Source organism: Pituophis catenifer, unplaced genomic scaffold, assembly GCF_029215685.1.
Source record: "Pituophis catenifer annectens isolate HBS135680 unplaced genomic scaffold, rPitCat1.0.hap2 SCAF_2, whole genome shotgun sequence".
NCBI lineage: Eukaryota > Metazoa > Chordata > Lepidosauria > Squamata > Colubridae > Pituophis > Pituophis catenifer.
Genome location: NW_027256882.1, coordinates 122,701,478 through 122,720,733, shown reverse-complemented (window position 1 = coordinate 122,720,733; position 19,256 = coordinate 122,701,478). Strand labels below are relative to the sequence as shown.

General features: G+C 37.4%; 1 protein-coding gene across 1 annotated transcript in view; it reads right to left on the bottom strand.

The window, feature by feature from the left end:
- Positions 1-18,910, bottom strand: part of STXBP2 (syntaxin binding protein 2) — a 34,365-nt gene extending 15,455 nt beyond the window's left edge. Inside the window, exons 1-5 of the mRNA XM_070937419.1 lie at positions 18,805-18,910; positions 3,038-3,087; positions 1,854-1,935; positions 1,467-1,543; positions 1,072-1,150 (exon numbers count right to left, since the gene is read on the bottom strand). Of these exons, the coding sequence (XP_070793520.1) occupies positions 1,072-1,150; positions 1,467-1,543; positions 1,854-1,935; positions 3,038-3,087; positions 18,805-18,841 (325 nt within the window). The 5' untranslated portion in view covers positions 18,842-18,910. The remainder of the gene's footprint in view (positions 1-1,071; positions 1,151-1,466; positions 1,544-1,853; positions 1,936-3,037; positions 3,088-18,804) is intronic.
- Between the last annotated feature and the right edge of the window lie 346 nt (positions 18,911-19,256).

Genomic DNA, 19,256 nt, shown 5'->3' with positions numbered 1-19,256 from the left:
GGTCAACCCCAGAAACACTTAAGTAGACTTAAAATTTCATAAATGCCTCAGAATAGAAATTTACTTTTGAGCCCTCTTGGTCAACTTCTTCTCTGGGGTCTAGCAAAATTCATAATCTCAGTGAAATGGGTTCATGACCCACACTAGGACATAATTTTTTTGTCAGTTGGGATGCAATGTGTTAGATGAATCTAGCCATTACGGTGTGTAAAACATAGTTTACCTCTCAACAGAATTCATGAACCAAATAATTTATTCATCAAATCATGAGTCTGTAGAGTTCCTTGGTCATCCAGGTCATGGTTGTCCCAAAGGTGCTTTTTCAAGAGGCAACTGAACTTCCTTGTTTTTTTTCCCCCTGAAGACGTTTTGCTTTTCATTCCCCACTATCCTGTCAGAGCTGAAGAAGCTTCTTGGATGAGAAGCGAAGCGTCTTCAGGAAAAAAAAAACAAGGAAGTCCAGTTGCCTCCTGAAAAAGCACCTTTGGGTCATCAAATCACAGTTAAACAAATCATGGCTTAACATGAATTGTACAATTTTGAATCAAATAGATTAAATGCATCAACTATGGATTAGAGAGCCCAGTTTGGAGTAATAGTTAAAGCATCAGGCTAGAAACTGGGAGACTGAATACTAGTTCTGCCTTGGGCACAAAGCCAACTGGGTGAACTTGGACCATTCACTTTGTCTCCGATCTAGGACAGAGGGAATGACAAACCACTACTGAAAAACCTTGTGAAGAAACTGCAGGGACTTGTCCAGGCAGCCTCTGAGCATCAGACATGATTAAATGGAAGAAAAAAACCCCATCTCCCTAGGACCAGCAGCCATACAGCTCTGCTATTATATCTCAAGCAATTGTATAAAGCCCTTTCATTCATAGCAAAGAATATAATGTATTACAAGTCAACACTTAGATTGGCTAAGTAACTGTTCAGTTGCTTTTATTCTTCATTAACCCAGCACCCAATAAATGTTATCCCAGGATCCCCCAATCTAGAAGACACCAAGTTAGTAAAGACAGTCCTACACAATCTTCTTGTTTGCCTGAGAACATTTCTTGAACTTACTGTCCGTGAAGAAGACGTGGGCAGCCTTGTAGGTGAATGTGGGAGTGCTTTTAAAGTCATTTATCAGAGCACGGACAGACTGCAAATAGAGAACAGGCTGTTAGCAGCAGTTGTACAAATCCCAAACATTTTCTACTAACTCCCACATCTTGACCCTCCAGTTATACTAACCACCCTTAATCATTGTGATCTATGGGTGGATAATATTCCTCTTGAGGCTTCAGGGAAATTGAAAGCATTTGCCTTTGTTCTTCCCACCTTTTTTTTTTCTCCTTTCCAAGGAGTTGGCAGAAAGTTCTAATTACTAGCCTAGGAATCTGTGGAAATTTCACAGGCTCTATCTTTAAGGAGGTATTTATCAATGTATTAACTGCCTAACTAGGCAATGGACCTACCGTCTCAATGGGGCTGATCAAATAGATGGCTTCCAGACTGGGAAGGGGCTCCCGGCGCTTGTTTATATCTTCAATAACTGAAGAAAGTAAAATGTATATTAGATGTCTGGATGGAAGGACAAAGAATTGGGCAAAATTCCTAGGGGTATGGAAGGAGGAAAAAAAATAGTAAAAGGATATATATATCTAATTCTGACAGTATCTACAGTATCTTACTGTAGATTGATCTAAAGAAATCAGGGCCCAGCTGTACCTGGATGGATACACTGGGCTGGGAACTGAGGCAAAGAGTTGTGCCACAAAAGATAGAAGCCTTTCCAGCTCTAATGAAGGCCTCTGCTGACAGGATCAACCATAGGCAGATAGTATCTTGCATGTGCCACTCACTTGTGATTCCTTCAGCCAGGAGATCTGACATCTTAAAGCAGGAGGAAAGGATGCGGGTGCTGGAATGATCCATAATGAGGACCTTCAGGGATAGAGAGGAAAATAGTATTATAATATAAAGAAGCAATTTTTAAAGTGGGGCAAAGGTATAATTAAAGTTAGTTACACAAAAAGGCATAAATAGCTACACTCATGTTCCTATAGCACTTCCTTCTTTGTAATGAAATTATAAAACCAGGGAATCCTATTCTCCTATTCAGTTCTATATTGGTCTTCCAATTTTTTATTTCTACTCCCAAACGTGTATAGATAATTGAAATATGCCCATATTCACATCCATTTCTTGCCCCCACCTCCCACCAAATCCTTTTTCAGAATAAGCCTGGAAGTTTTTAGTTTGGGGATCTGACCTGCTTTCTAAGACATCTTTATCATTATGAAATGGCTGGATCATAATACTGGTACCACTTTGTTAGTAAAGGGATATGTCAGTCAGCATTTATTAGTCCAATTCTGAGACTACTATAGAGAAGAGGTAGCATTTAAAACATTTTTACTTGCATTGGAGAGTCCTTTAAAACCCAGTATCTCATTGATGTAACTTCTCTCCAGAAAAGTAAAGGAAATGATACTTTCCGATCTGTTTTCTATCTTTAGCTAGTACTTTTTCGGCTAGTATAATGCAAGATTGGTCACAGCATTGGGGGCTCCATCTGTGTGTGTGTGTGTGTGTGTGTGTGTGTGTGTGTGTGTGTGTGTAAAAACTCTGTGTGTATAGTTTAAAAAGTCAATTATGTTTCAGAATATTCTGAAATGGAGAATATTTACTAACTTGACAGCAAATTGTAAGGAAGATATGAGATAATCAGCATAGCCACATAACACACTTGCAAACCCAGTAGAGCAAAACTAATTTAATAACATCTTTGTCTGTCTCAGTTAGTAATTTCAAGGCTCACTTGCTACCTTGCTGCATCAGGAAAAGATATGAGAAGCATACAGAACCTTAAGAGTCATGGTGAAGGATACAGCAGGTCTACTGAACACAAGGCCCAGAGTTTACTATACGATGAATTAAGATATTTTTTTTAAAACACATAAACGTCCAGTGCAGTTGCATACAATTTAGATTAGTAAACTGATCAGACAAATTTAACTCATCCAAGACACAGAGGTGTACTAACCTTCCATTCTCCTTCCTTCTTCATGCTGTGTATAACATCATTCAGGATCTCTGAAAAGTGAAGGTCAATTAAGTTAGAATGGAGGCTTTTTTTTGGTTACAATGAGAACGATTAGCTGAGTCCTGTGCCAGATAAATAATTTTCTTATCACCCCAGAATAGCTTTTTGTCACAATAAGAAAGGTTGTTCTTGACACTGATACAAGCCAAAATGAGTAAAATCACAAAACACACATAGCAGATGTTTTTGCATGAGTTTTAGAGCAGGAGGGTGAAACCCATGTTCTGAAGCGGCAGCAAGTATTCAGTTTCTGACACACAGCAACATCTCTGAGGAGAATCTCAAATTCTTTGGAATCAACTATTTAAAAGACCATTCCCGCACAGCATGGACAGCACCTCACCTCATCTGTTGACCTGGTCTTCAAGATCTTCAGAAGCTTTCCTCTACTGTGTGAAATAAGAGGGTAGCTATTTGAGAGGAACGCCCAGTGATAGCACCCTGGTTGTGGAATGCCCACAGGTTGCCCTGAGGAATTTTATACAGGTGACAGAAAAACTATTCCATGGCAACATTTTGCTATTTAGAGGCAAGGACATGCTGTGAGAAGCCTGTTGTTATCATGAGGCAAAATGACCATTAGTAGTCCTTCTGTTTTTAAAGATTTTTGGAGGCTGTTTTTAAAATGTTTTAGATATTATAATAAAATACTGTGTATTGTGGAATACTCTCCTAAGAAAGGTTCATCTGACTACGTTATAGTCTTTTCACTATTCAGTGAAGGGTTTTTTTTCGTTTTACCCTAGTTTTATAAGTCTGAAAGCTTTCCGGTGCATGTAAAATCTTGCATTTGTGGCTTTTTCTGCTGGAGGTTCTAACTTTATCTTTTAGGTATTTTGCTAAATACAGTATTTTAGGTTTTCAACTGGTATTGTGAACTCTGCATTGGATTCTGTTTGTAAAGAGCAGGCTGTGTATGTTGTACATAAACGCAATGTTAGAGGCCTGATTCTGAGACCCCCATTTCTCCTTGAAAGATGAAGCAGATGGGCAGGTCCTTTTTAATATTGCTGCCTTGTCTGTGCAACTATTCTTGGCTAATATTTTTCCAGTGCAGGATTCATCTTATTTGGATGTTTGGTTGAATTTTCCCTGAATTCAGTTTGAAGACTACTGTTAGAAAAACATCATTTAAAGTTGTTAATTTGAATTTAGAATATATTATGTGTGACTTTTAAAATATTTTACTGAAAAAAGTGAGATAAACATAGTTGTAAATAAACAGGATGCTGCATTACAACAATATGGAGGGGGAACATTCAATAATGCAATTTCTATAACTCCATGTTAATTTGACCAATTACTGAAAACAGAAAGATTGCTGGCAGTGACCCAAGGAATCACAATAAGAGCCTTGGTGGCTCAGTGGACTAAATTACTGCTGTTAAAGTAGTACTTAGCTGCCAGCTGCCTGCAATTACTGTGAGTTCAATTCTCACCAGGCTCAAGGTTGACTCAGCCTTCCATCCTTCAGAGGTAGGTAAAATGAGGACCCGGTTTGTGGGGGCAATAAGCTGACTTTGTATAAAGAAGAACACCGCTCGGTTGGGGGGGAGGGGGAAAGCCCTACTAAGCAGGTATATACAAAAGTATGAAGGCTATTGCTTAATGCATTGTAAGCTGCCCTGAGTCTCCGGAGAAGGCCGGCATATATAAATCGAACAAACAAACAAACAAACAAACAAATAAATAAATATTGCTTCTTATATGAGGAACTAGATTGTTGGGGGGGGGATATGCTGACTCTGTAAACTGCTTAGAGAGGGCTGTAAAGCACTGTGAAGCAGTATATAAGTCTAAGTGCTATTGCGATTGTATTTTCAAGATGGCAATAAAAATGGCAAATATTAATAAGAATCCAGAAGCTTTTAATCAGCCTTTCAGATATGTTGAAACTATAACTTCCAGATTCCTCCGTCTCAGCACAAAACAGGGCATTGACTTGTCCCAAATGACAGGGAAGTATGATTTTAATATTGCTTCTCCTGCAGAAAAAAAAAAAAAGAGCTCCCTGTTGATTGTACTCCTGCTCAGAGAGGAGGTTAAATTCCAGGAATCCTCGGTCCAAAGCTCATTTTCCCCTAGTCAACACATTAGTCTTTCCATGAAAAGAAATAAGAGCCAAGATTTCTATTTTTAAAACTCATTCTGATCTCTAATTGACAAATGGCAGATGTTTCTCATGGATTAATTATAGAAAGCTGTTCCTACAACAGTAACTATATGCCAGCTTGAACCAATCTCTTGAGCTGTAATGTCCAAATACCTGATAATTCTCTTAAAATTCAAACAGAAAATTGAGCTAGTGGTTAGGAATGAGATAAGTTGTCCTTCTTTACTAAAAATACTGAATATATTTATAAAGCGCCTGAGTTTATGAATCCAAATGAAATTTGATGGAATTAATCTTCAGAAAGCAGCTCAATAGTAAGTGTTGTTTTTTCTGTTTTTTTGGTTATCTAAATTAATCACACAGGTTAATTAAATAATCTACCAGGCACTTAAAGTGCATAAATATTCAGATTGCACCAAATGTTTGTCTGTCTGCCTCTCTCTCACACACACTTATTCTAACAGGACAGATAGAAATAAAAAAAAAGAACTGGTAATACTGGTTTGGAAAGTTGCAGTAATATCCAGAGAATGTAAAACAAGCTCTAAAAAGTGGTTACAACAAGATAAATGGAAGGATTTCAGTGCCTGACCCCTGACTGAGTACAGCAGGCTCCATATGACATCTTCCCATGCAAAACAGCTAACTGCAGAAAAAAACTAAAGCATGAATTTTCATAAATGTGTACCTGTATTACATAGTGAGTAACATACTGAACCTGGAACAAAGAAATCTGGGTTGATTTATTTAATAAAAGATTAAAATAATTTACCTAGCCAGTAATTATATAAAGCAGAAGATAAAATGCTTTCATCACATGCTTAAGTTATCATAAGGCTGCATACTATTTTAGGCATAAATCCATTGATTGACTGCCAGTCAATGGTGGGAAAGTTCTCATGACTAGAATACCGTACAACACAGTTCTTGTTTTATGACCAGGCATTTTATGACTGCTTTCAGTTCCAATTATGGTCTGAAGTTGAAGATTCTCTCTCCTGGAAGGATATAATTTATTAAAAAGAAACAGGCCCAACAAATTGAGAGCTGGAGCTTCATTATATGTAGAGAATGAAAGGATGAAAACCCTGCTGAAAGTGCCTGCGTGAATATTAAGAAGAAACAAGCAAAAATGACAGTACTGGTGTGGGTTTCAGGACACTCAACCAAGCAGAAGATACAGACAAAGTGTTCGCAGACGAGATGGCCAAGGTATCTAGGAAACGCGTCACTTTGAGAATAGGGGAATTCAATTGCCCTGACATCAACTGGGAATCAAACTTTGTGACAACTCAGAGGCTTCTGCCCTCTGCCTGGTTAAATAGGCATTTTGTTCATTGTTGTCTAAAAGAATACAGCAGAGAGCTCACCAGAATCCACCTGAAAGTGAGCACCTCAGTTAGGATACTACCACTGGTCCTCTCTCAGTTGTACCTAACTGTGGGACCATTACTATTAATCTTAATCTACACATTGGATAGGAGTAATAAGTTATTACTCAGAAGCATACTCCTACAAATTCAATGGGGCTTACTCTTTACTAAATATATCTAGAACTGTAGTATAAGTGTGGTGCTGAATTAATTAAGGAACAAATGCTTTATGGGGTCTGTGAGCAGAGTAATTCGTAGTAGATAGCAGCGTCCTAAGTAAACCCACTTGAAGCTGGTGCCAGAGGCCAGATCAGAGGCTGATGAGAATGTAACAAACTAATCTGTCTTTAAAACAAACAATCAGTGAGAGAGCAACATTTAACAGACAATAGGTAGCCAAGAACAGAGATTCTTGAAATAGGACCAATGTTGTGGGTACAAGAGCATGTTTATAGATTGAATACTTATATATGTATTGTATACTTGAGCATAACTCATTTGATTCTCCCACTTATTACAAATGACATTCTGTTTGCGAAGTCTGAGCCAAAATCTAATACTACTGTTAGTTCAATTTGGGGTACAATAGACCTGTGAGATGATGACCCGTGACTATTGGGTCATCATCTCAGAGATTTTCCTTATCTAAACAGAGAAATAGAATGACCACAGAGCAGGCAAAAAAAAAAAAAAAAAAAGCAGCGGGAGCAAGAGTGACTTCTTGCTGGCTTCACCATTAAATTTCTTTGTGGAATGCTGGCAGGGAACATCGAAAATTTTTCTTCCTCCCTGCCTCCCTCCAATGCCTGCTGGCTTTCCCATTTACTGTATATATGGGAAGCTTGCAAGGAGAAAGTCAGTTTCAACACTGGGAAGTTGCAAGTCAATCTACAGTACCAGAAATTGGAAGAGGCAAGAGAGGGAAAACACTATTAAAATTCATGAGTAAATGTTACAGGTAGTTATTGATTTATCACCATTTGTTTAGTGTCCATTCAAAGTTAGGACAGCACTGAAAAAAGTAACTTATGACTAGTCCTGGCACTTGACTGTTGTGGTGTCTCAGTGACCATGTGATCAAAATTTGGGCACTTAGCAACTGGCATGTGTTTATGATAGTTTCAGCATTCTGGAGTCATATGACTGTCAATTGTGATCTTCTCAGTCAGCTTCTGATAGACAAAGTCAAAAGAGAAGCTGGATTTGTTTAATGACCGTGGCAAAGGTTGTAAAATCAGGCAAAACTCTCTTAATGACCACCATGCTTAGTAATGGAAGTTTTGCTCCCAGTTGTGATTGTAAGTTAAGGACCATCTATTCTATACATATTAAATTGTTACTTCCTAATGTGACTCTGACGCTTTTATATGTGGAGTGGAAAGATTTTGTAAAGCTCCACAAAGCATATTATCAATCTATTCATTGCTATTACCACATAGTTCTTGATCACTTAGATCTCAGATCTGGCAACTTTAAAGGAAAAGGATCCCTGGCTAGGTATAGTTATTATCTAAAACAAGCATTCCACTCAAGACTGTGGCCTACTTGCTAGTCCTTCTTGCTGGACAGACTCTGACATACCTAGTGCACATAATCTTGGAAAATGGAATCTACATCTGCATGAAATACAGTTACATGCCCTGTGCTACCTACAAAGTGAGGTCACCATGCCCTTGCTTTCTGTGGAGAAAAAAACCAGGTTGTCTTTGTAAAACAGAGAGAAGGTGGAATTCAAACTGAGAAGAGAAAATGAGGCCTTCTCCATTTCCCCAGCAGTCTTCGAAATAACTGACTGATAATTGCCTTGGAAATGAATCTTCCCTGTGTCCATCAAGGCCATTTTCTATTCTCTCTATAACCCTCTCAAAACCCTGTTCTGATGTGGAATCTGGTTTGTTATAGTGCTTCTAAAATTGACATAAGAATCTCAATTTCTATCATATTCACATTCCCTTCCCACAAAGCAATTATATACAAACAAAGAAGAAGTTGAACTAAAGAAAAGAAAGGGAGGGATGCAAATTTGAATAAAAATATCATAAAATTAAAACACAATAAAAATACAAATGAAATTTTGAAAAAATGTTTAAAAAGAAAATAGATATAATGGTTATGACTGGGTACTATTTGAAGGAATAGTAAAGTAAAACCAAATGGGAAATATCTAAGACACATTATGGAGGCATATTAGAATAGTATTCCCATAGAGTTTTCAAAAAGGTAGATGACAAACTACTGAATTATTTTTCCATCACCTGATTTCTTAATTCAGTATATAAGTACTCTCATCTTCCCAGGCTCATTTGCTTTTGTCCTTAAGAAGTTCTCTAGCAGGAAATGATTCACACCTATCCATGCACTCTTGTACAGCCCCTTGAACATTACTATTGATAAAAGCTCTTGAAAAACTTTTATATAATTTCATTTAATGAAAAAAATAATTTTGAACCAACTGAGTTATCAGGCAGGCAATGTGGTATCGAGTCTGGTTTCCATATTTGACAAAACAGATAACCTTCCATTTTATTTCCTATAATCATAGCCTGCATTTCCTCAAGAAGTCCAAAGTAATGTACATGGAAATCTCTGAATATTTGACCTTCATCACATAACCATATGAGGATGGGTTTAGTTCAAACAGAGGTTCTGACTGTGAATAGCTTCAGGATCACATGTGGATTGAAACTAAGATTCTTCATTGAAGTGCAACTTAATGATGAAAACATACTGGATTTGCAACTTTCGCTATTTATTTTAAACCAACAGGTAAAAAACATTTATTTATTAGTTCTAACTTTAAAAATAATTTAACCATTCTAAGCGCTTGACAATATTCAGTGTTAGATCTTCCAATTTAATATTCACGAACATTGCATTTTACAACCCCTTTGTACTAGTGTTAACTTTCAAAGATATTAGCAAACAAGCACAACCACCCAAGGCTCTGGCCAGAAAACACATGGAAAAACCCATTGTAAAAATTAAAATATACAAACATTTTAAGACTCAGCTTATCTGTGGGCAGTGCATTTTTCATGATATTTTAGTTAAAAATTAGAGGGTTGGTTTACCTATGGATAGGATTCTACAGGAGTATATATGGTAATAAATGAATGGAACAGTGGCCTAGAGGTGAAGACACTTGCCTCCCATGCAGAAGGTTGGAAGTTCAATCCTGGGCAGTGACAGATGTTTCTCTATCAGAGCGCAAAGAGAAAATATCTGCTGCGAATTCTGCATAGGCCTCAGTAAGGGCATCTGGCCAGTAAACACTCAGCTCCATTCAGTCGCCTACACCCCTTCCCAACGCAAGGGATCACAGGATCGTAAAAAGAATATATAGATATATGTAAGTTTTCATGGGTATATATCAGAACACACCTCGACCCAATCAGAACACAGCCAACCTCCCACCAAATCAGTTCACACCCCCACTGGCAGTTAAAAGGAAGAAACAGCTGCGATCACACATTGCTCCTAGAAGCACGAAGCCGAAAACACCAGCCTGAAGATGACGAATGAGACTTCGTCGAAACGTCGCCAAGACACTTCCAATTTTACGTGGGAGAAAACCCGAATAACCAAAGACCTACATTCATATGTGTGTAGTGTGTGTGTGTGTGTGTGTGTGTGTGTGTGTGTGTCTTTGGTTATATATATATATCTGAGGTAATAAATAATAAAGTTATGATTGAATCAGCTCCAATACATAGAAGAGAAACAACTTTTCCTCTGAATCAGACAGCCTTGGGATCCTCTTCATCCTCTTCATTTATCTCTGCTTTGGGGACTTCCTATTTTAATTCTGGAGCCAATACTAGAACTGTGGGTTCAAGTCCCATCGAACAGCTATAACTGGTAATACCTTAATTAAATATAAAAATATATACCTCAAAAGAGCCTTGATAGTACAGTGGTCTAAGCACCCTGTTATTAACACAGCTGCCTGCAATTTGCTGCTGGTTCGAATCTCTCCAAGGCTCAAGGTTGACTCAGCCTTCCATCCTTTCTAAGGTAGGTGAAATGAGGACCCAGTTTATGGGGGCAATAAGCTGACTTTGTATAAATATACAAAAGTATGAAGGCTATTGCTTAACACATTGTAACCCACCCTGAGTCTCGGAGAAGGGCGGCATATAAATCAAATTAAAAAAAAATATCTTTATTAAAAAGACATCAGCCACCACTCTGGCTTTAGGGTTAGGGTTAGGTTAGGCTCCACCTTTGTCCTATATTTTACTTGTAGGAATAGGAAACAAGGAATGCAGTTTTTTTCACATTTAAGGGCAGCATCCCACTGTACACAGCCTGATTATGGCTATCATAATTTACAAATATATTTTGGCTAGAAAGCAAGGAAGTCACAGAGGAAGTTTCACAAACATTTTGAGTGCCTATGGCTTTTACAAATGGATAGAAAAGCACTTTGTTCTTTAGGCTAAAAATACTACTTGTTCAAAATGTTCAACAATGATGAACATTTTGTTATAGGAACAAGTAGCACTGGGACTTGAACTCATTTATGTTTCTTTTTCATTCCTTTAACTTCAGCTATAATGGGATTCGAAACTCTTTTCTCCAACTTTCCATTAGTCCCAATTTAGCATTTCACATGAATTCTAGAGGGTTGTTAATGTTGTTGAAAAAAAAGCCATCTTCCTATCTTGGAATATGAATCTGGGTCACATAATTTGACTAAAGTTGAGGTTAACTTTGTGTAAGACTAGGACAGGGGAAACCCAAGTCACAGAAGCCCACTGGGTGATTTGGGTTTTTATCTCCTCTTTTTCTCTTTCTCTTCAGCTGAACCTACCTCACAGGATGGTGGAGGTGAAATTGGGGAAGTTCTATGTTCACCACCTTAAGCTCTCGGAAGAAAGGAGCTCTAGGAAATCTATCAAATAAGTCAATAAATGAAAAACTAAGAGTTATCAAATGGACATAAAAGCACTTGATTTTCACCCCACAGCTATGCCAAAGAAGAAAATGTGGGGGAAAGCAAGAAAGCCTCACCAGGGTTGATTTCTATAATCACACAACAGTTTAGTTGTACTTCATTTGGTCCCCCTTTCTCTCTAGTCCTCTCTCTCTATATATACTTTTAGATGCTTATCTAATGTATAAAGTGGGAGATAAAATGTGGTTAACATATCTCAATGTAGTCTTCAGCGAAATATAAATTGTATGAAGCATAACAGTTGTCTTATTATGTTGTGGAAATTATAGTAAGTAAATCATGCTATAGGATAGGGTCATTTTACCCAGGCATGCTGGGAGTGGAATCAGAGAAGAAGCTAAATTTGAATTGATTTTATTTGCAACATTAGATATAGTTAATAGACAATTAGTTTCTAATATTACATTCATTGTTTTTCACTTCCATCACATTAAAAATTACAATTTCTTAACAATATTTGGAGGGCTCTGGGACTAAATCTTGCATGCAGCTTTAGGCTGTACATCTTTACTTACAGTTTGTTATATCAATGCAGGTAAACATCATTTAGATTATATTTTTTTTAGAATGTTTTTATTTTGCCTTTAATATTTTTAGAAATAACTCAAGATGGCGAACATACCTAATATTACTTCCTCCTATTTTCTTTTGCAACAATGACCATGTGACGTGAGTTGAACAGAGAGAGAATAAATAGTCCAAAGTCACACAGCCAGCTTTCATGCCTAAAATGAAACTAGAACTCGGTTTCCCGGTTTCTAACCTGGTGCCTTTATTTATTTTTAAAATATTTATCAAATTTCTATACCCCAAACCCATCACATTTGCATGCCTCTGAGCAGTTTAGAGAAGGAGGCTGACTTCCCTACATTGTACCAAACATCAGATTAAACTTTCAACCAGCTGCAAATGGATATGCAGTATATATCTTTACTCAACCTTGAACATCATGTTACCAAGAACAGCCCGCTGCAATATTTATTGAGTAGCAGTGTCTGCCTTCTAAACCAATTATTTCTGCTCAGTCTGATAAAGATAGTTTGTTTCCCTATTCATAGACATCCTTTGAACTGGTTTGCACCTTCATTAATGGTAATGAAAAGGAGAATAAGTGACAGCTCTGAATTAAGGTTTTCATTAAAATGGAAGATAAGACAATTCCAAGCAAACAAGGGACTAGGTGGAAAGCACTCTACAGTTTGTGGGTGTTTTATGTTCCACCCTTCCTTTCTGTGATCTAGAATTAAAATAAAGCTCTAGAAGTATGAAAGCTAGCAGACATTAATTGGAGACATTATTCTCACACTCCTTCCAAATTAGGAAACTTGAAGGACCAGAGCAAACATGACCGAAAAACAAAGGTTGTGCAGGTCATAGACCAATACTCCTTTGATGCTCCTATTTTCCCCACAACAACCCTGTCAGCTGAGTTGGGCTGAGTGTATATACTTTTACAAGTTATTTATTCGCTTTAAGACTGGGTCTGTTAAGTAAATAATTTTCTTAGATGGATATGACAACTTATCTCTATCTTTACATCGACTCCAAAGTTGGTTCATAATCTGGGAAGTACTACAGTAGATTAAGGAAAAGATGGAGGGAGAAAGGAAAAATGATAGGGACCAAAAACAGTTGGGGAAAAGGGATAACTATTCAAAATTTTGAACTGGAGGAATGTGTTGTGTTGTTTTTCATTTTCCAAAGAAACACAACTGGAAATACTCTAGGAAGGAATTGAGCTGTATTTATTTGGAAATTAGCTGCTGGACTTATTAAACGACAACCTGAAAGTTAAAACTGGAGCTTTTAAAAACAAATCATAGCTTTTTTCTAAATTCCGCTAGGATGTGTCACTTTTTTGTAGTCTAATTTGTAAACTTACTTATATGCAATGAGAAAATGCAAACATAAAGCTAAGAGTAAAGACAAAAGTCGATGCAGAAAATTGTAAAATTGTATATATCTGTTGTTAGTATTGTATTTTAACGTCTGATGTGCGTGTGTTTTTGTTTTTTGTTTTTGTCTCTTGACTTCTTTTGCTATTGTGTGTTTGATTTTAAAATGTAAAATACTCAATAAAAATTATTTATTTTTTTAAAAAAGAGAAAATGCAAACATAATTAAATTTTAAAGATTACTGGATTATAGCGGCAATATATTTCTATTTGGATGAAGTCAGAGATTGCAAAGGAGTTTACCACTGAATTGGATGCTTCTTTTGTCTTTTAGAATCCAAGAGAACCTGGATTCTCTTGTTACCTGAAGAAGCTTCTAGCACAACAGATCAACCAATTGGTTCGTGAATTGAGAGACTGGGAGTACCTAACCATAATATAGCCAAAATGGACATAAAGTTTGCTTAGCCACATTTCTTTTGGAAATGCTTACTTGCTTTTAAGTTATTAGAAACATTTGCAATTGCACACTTTAGAGTACCAGGTATGTTTCTTTTAATTCTTAGCAAAAGAGATTTTGAATACAGATTTGAGGATTAGAAAAATTCATTTATTTTGGAATAAACAGCAAAAGGGGTGATTAAAACATAGATTTTGGAAAATTACAAATGGACTAAAGGTCCAGGTGGATTTGAAATAAGATTTTGAAATTAATTATAAATCTTAATTATAAATCTTATAAATGCTCCTGTTTTGAATTCTTTTTAAAAAACAGATTTTGAAGGCTGAGCACTAGAGAAAACCAGAAGAAACTACGATTACAATTAAAGGAGAATACAATTTTACTAATACAGAATGCAGCAAAATACTTTAAAATCAGAGATATTAAAGGATTTTGTTTTACTTTTAAAAATCTCTGTCATTATAGATAGACTGTATTTAAAAGACAAAATGGAAGAGAAACAGGTTTTACTGGACAAGACAGTCTGATTTGAATGTGGATTTAAAAATGACGTCTACAAAAATGATATGGAAAAAGATACTATACTGGATATACAAGTGAAATCGGCTGATGTCTTAATAATTAAAAAGAATATAGAAATAACAAACCAAAACAGTGATATGGCTAACTTTCCTATATTTGATTTACAAAAGAATCTTATAGGTTTGAGGGATTTTATGACAAAAAATGAAAACAAATCAAATTCTAGGACAGTATTTGAAGGGATTAAAGATCAAAATTAAAAATAAAGGGAAGGGATGCAAGTTTATTTGATCAAGGTTAAAATACATATATTTACTCTGGTAACTTAATGGATTTTCACTGATTAGGACTGAATGAGGTTTTAAAGATTTGCTTATTGATAGAAAATGAGATGGAGAAAGCAGAGATCATTTATTGTATTTTAAGAGAAAGTGATGTTACTAAAATGGTTATACTTATTATGAAGGAGGAGATAATTTATATATTTTTTTCTTTACTATATTCTTTTCTTTCTGCATATTATTCTTTCTTTTCTGCATTTATTCTGTCATTCCTTTTTACTTTGTATTAATTATCTTTTAAATCAAATGTTCAATAAGATTATAAAAATGCTACAATATTTACTTCAAGGCATAAATTCCTCCAATAACTTTTCAAAATTATTTTCCTTACACACAGATAAAACATGCAGAATATTTTCAGGCATAATGTCTGGAACAGAGGATTAGTAGGTTGTTTTCCTTGTGTGTGTTCAACTTGTGGTTGAAGGGGAATTATGCCAACATTCTGAAATTGTAGTGAAAATCTTTTTCAAATAAATGATGATAGGTACATGAAAGAACCAAAGTGCAAAGAAAACGAATATGTTTACTAAAATATTATGTACTTAACAACACAAATTATAGGAATCAGATGATACACAAAAAGGAAAAAAACTATTCTCAAAGTACATGAGACACACTCCTTTTGAAGGGCTAAAGTATGAAAAAAAATACTTACTGTGCCTAATAATTGCTAAAGAGATTTATTTACAAGAGATTAAAAGATTTCAATCTTGTTTAAAATATCTTTACACTCAAAAGAAATACATTTACATACTTTTTCAACTATTGTTTTAAAATGTCTATAGGAGAATAGCAATATATTTAACAATTTTGTTTAAACTAATGCGATCTCATTTCATCCCTGAAGGAAATCAGATCATTGTTTGCACACCTCATAAGGTTGTAAACAATGTAAACAAACAATGCATGCATCATTGGATTTTAGTTTGGGGTGTATCCTAAACCTGCAACAGAACTGGAATATTCCTCTTTTGCTAACTGAAGATCTTGATTTGTAAAATGGCCATTAACTGTAAAATAATGCTGCAAGGGAAAAGATACTTTGGATTGTAAAACACTATCAATTAAAATCCAACTCTTTATGATACATGAGCTAGAATATTTATTTATTCTTAAATCTAGTATATCAGCAATGTACTAGCCTTTCTCCTGTCTCAAAAACAGTCTCAAAATTTTCAGGGCATGATAATGATAATAATAATTTTTCTATCAGACATATTACATTTATAATAAACATACCAAATAGCTACAGTATACAATATATTGTATGGCCATACAGTATAACCTTTTTTTATCTGCAGAAATTAAATTTGATTTTCCTTTTCTTATTCTTTTGGGATCAAATAATCGAGGATTAACTAGAGTACTAAAATTCAAAAACTTTGGCGTGCAAGCATTACTTTGAATACCAGAATTAAATGACATTCCAACGTTTTACTCCTTTACCCCAACCTTTATTTCTGTGATTGGTTGGATATTTTATGGTGATGAAGGGGAGGCCATTTTGTTTCAACTATACTAGAACTGAGGAGTCACAAATCCTTGTTAAAATGAGCTCAGTCAGTAGAACTAGATAGAACACATCAATGATAATCAAAACATGAATAAGAATTTAACATTAATCAATTCCTACTACAATGTTTTAATTCTGTTTTACCTAGCCTGGTTCCCTCCCTATGTGTTGGAATAACAATCTCAAAAATTATATATTTCATCAGTATATTTGGAAAATACCAGGTTGCTTTAATCAATACTTTTCCTAGTTCAAGTAAGGAAATTGAGCAAAACTATTGAAACCATTACTAGGTTTTGGAATTTATTGCAGAGCAAGAAATACTGGGTCTTATCAGGAAGATAGAAATGAAGAGGTTTTAGGGCTTGAGGCTGCACTAGTGTAGGCAGGTGCTAAATAACTTCATAAGGCAACAAAGATGTACAAGTTTCAAGGGCATTTATTTTAAGTAATTAAGAAAGGTTCAAAGCTGTACATGCTGCTTACTGATAGTGGCCTACAACTGCACCTGCAATTGTAGGCCATTATCAGTGGTAGATTGAAGTTAAATATTTTATTATGACATAGTTTACTAAGAAATGAATTCCCAAGCATGAAGACATGTTTATAAGCTTATGAAGATACAGAACCAGTTTGGTCTAGTGGTTAAGGTACCAAGCTAGAAAGCAGGAGACTATGAGTTCAAGTTCCGCCTTAGCCATGAAAGCCAGCTGGGTGACTTTGGGCCACTTCCTCTCTCTTAGCCCAACCCTTTACCTCACAGGGTTGTTGTTGTGGGGGAAATAAGAGGAAGGTGTGTTGGATATGGAACCCTTGGGGATACAAATAAAATTTACTTAGAAGAGGAACAATTCAAGCTTCTACTTTTAAACCTGGGTTGGAAGAACAGTATTCTAAGTCCCATTTTTAAATTACCCTTTGTCAAACAAATCACAATGTTTTAGTTAAGGGGTGTTAAACTCAAGGCCTGGGGGCCAAATCTGGCTGCGGGGTGCTTAGATCTGGCCTGTGGGGCCACCCTGGAAACAGCAAAGGACCAGCCTACGGTGCAAAAACAGCTGTTTTCGCTGGCAGAGGGTTGCAGGAGGCCGTCGCAGCTGAAAACGGAGCTTGGGAGCCTGTTTTCACTGGCAGAAAACAGTGCTTGGGCCACCACAGGCACCCCCGACACAAGTGACGTTGAGCTGGCCATATCCACCCTGGCCCCCCAAGGTCGAACACAACCCTGATGCGGCCCTCAATGAAATCGAGTTTGATCCCCCCCCGCCCTAGTTCAAATATCTTAAGCTGTGAGTGGTGGTTCCCCACAACATGCTAAGTCGACAAAAACTTATCTATTTCATGGCTTAATGTTGCACAATGCTCAAATTTAGTGAGGGGGAAAATATGAATTTGTGATGGTTCTTTCCCCAAACATTATGATGCTGTACTTTTTAATAAAACTTTAGCATCTGGTAGCTTAAGGAGGAGAATGCAAATTTGGATTTATTTATTTATTTATTTTATTTATTTATTTATTAAATTTTTATACCGCCCCCTCTCCCGAAGGACTCGGGGCGGTGAACAGCCAAAATTAAAACACACAATACAAATATTAAAATGCAATTAAAAACAAAATTAAATTATCTTTGGCTTCTCCAATTTAAAACCCCTTACCCATAAAATACACCCAATTAAAATTTTTAACCCAGTCCAGCTTGCTGAAATAAGAAAGTCTTCAGGGCCCGGCGGAAGGTCCGGAGGTCTGGGATTAGTTGTATCCCTGGGGGTAGCTCATTCCAGAGTGCCCCCAGAGAAGGCTCTTCCCCGAGGGGTCGCCAGCCGACATTGCCTGACAGACGGCACCCTGAGGAGACCCTCTCTGTGGGAGCGTGTTGGCCGGTGGGAGGTTATCGGAGGCAGGTGGTCTCGTAAATAACCGGGTCCTAAGCCATGGAGCGCTTTGAAAATAAAGTGTAGACAGAGTTTGATTTAGGACAGGGGAAAAAAACAGCACCATATCCCAAAAACCCATGAAATCTGGTGCTACTTCTCTGGGGGAAAAAACAAATTAAGGACACATTAAGGAAAAAAAAATTAAGGCTTTGTAAGGAGGGGACTCTTCTGAATGATTAGTGATTGCAAATATGTTGACGGTTTAGTTAAGGCGGAATAAACTGCTGTGCGTGGAGGCGAAGAATTTAAGAAGCAAGCAGCAGGAAGAACGAAGAAATGCAAGCAACAAAGATAATCAGAATTGAGGAAGTCCTATTTCCATATTCGGACCTTAGACCATGAGAAGCGGGTTAGGAGGAGGCGACTGGATTGTCAACCCGCCCTTCTTCTTTCCCCCACCCCCCACTTCACAAGCCTGCTCCTATCAGAGAAGCCCCTGTTGCTACCAGAAGCCTAGGATAAATAAACCCCGGGAAAACGCGACGTGGAACGGAAGGCGCTATTCGCGCCTCCCCCACTCGAGAAAGCTACCATCCTCACAGCCACGAATTCCGCAGGTGTTAAGCGACCCACCCGGCCCGTTCACACTCACTCTCGCCAACGACCGCCTTCAGCCCGGTGGGCGCCATGTCCCACCCAGTCCCTCTTTGGGTCCTTCTGTTGCTGTTGCTGTTGCTGCTGCTGCTGCTCCTGCTCCGCCGGAGGCTGCCACTTCCGCGTCTTCAGGCGGGAGGAGCCGACCTCGAACCTCGCCACCCCTCAGCCCGGCCCGCGGGGACACACCCCTCACGTGTAGCAGGCGCTCCTGGGCTCCCGCGTTGGCGCGGCGGACCGGATGTGGGAACCCGCGTAGGCTCGGAATGGGTTGCCTGCAACGGGTTGTACCTGCAACTGAGTGTCAACTCGGTGCGTAGGTCTTGGGGCTGCTGCTAATCGGCAAAGAGAAGCCGCCTTTGCGCAAGCAGGGCGCGCTTATGAAAAGGGCAGAGGTGATAAATAAAAGACGGCGACGGGCGATAGATAAAAGAAACCACCCAGGAGCTC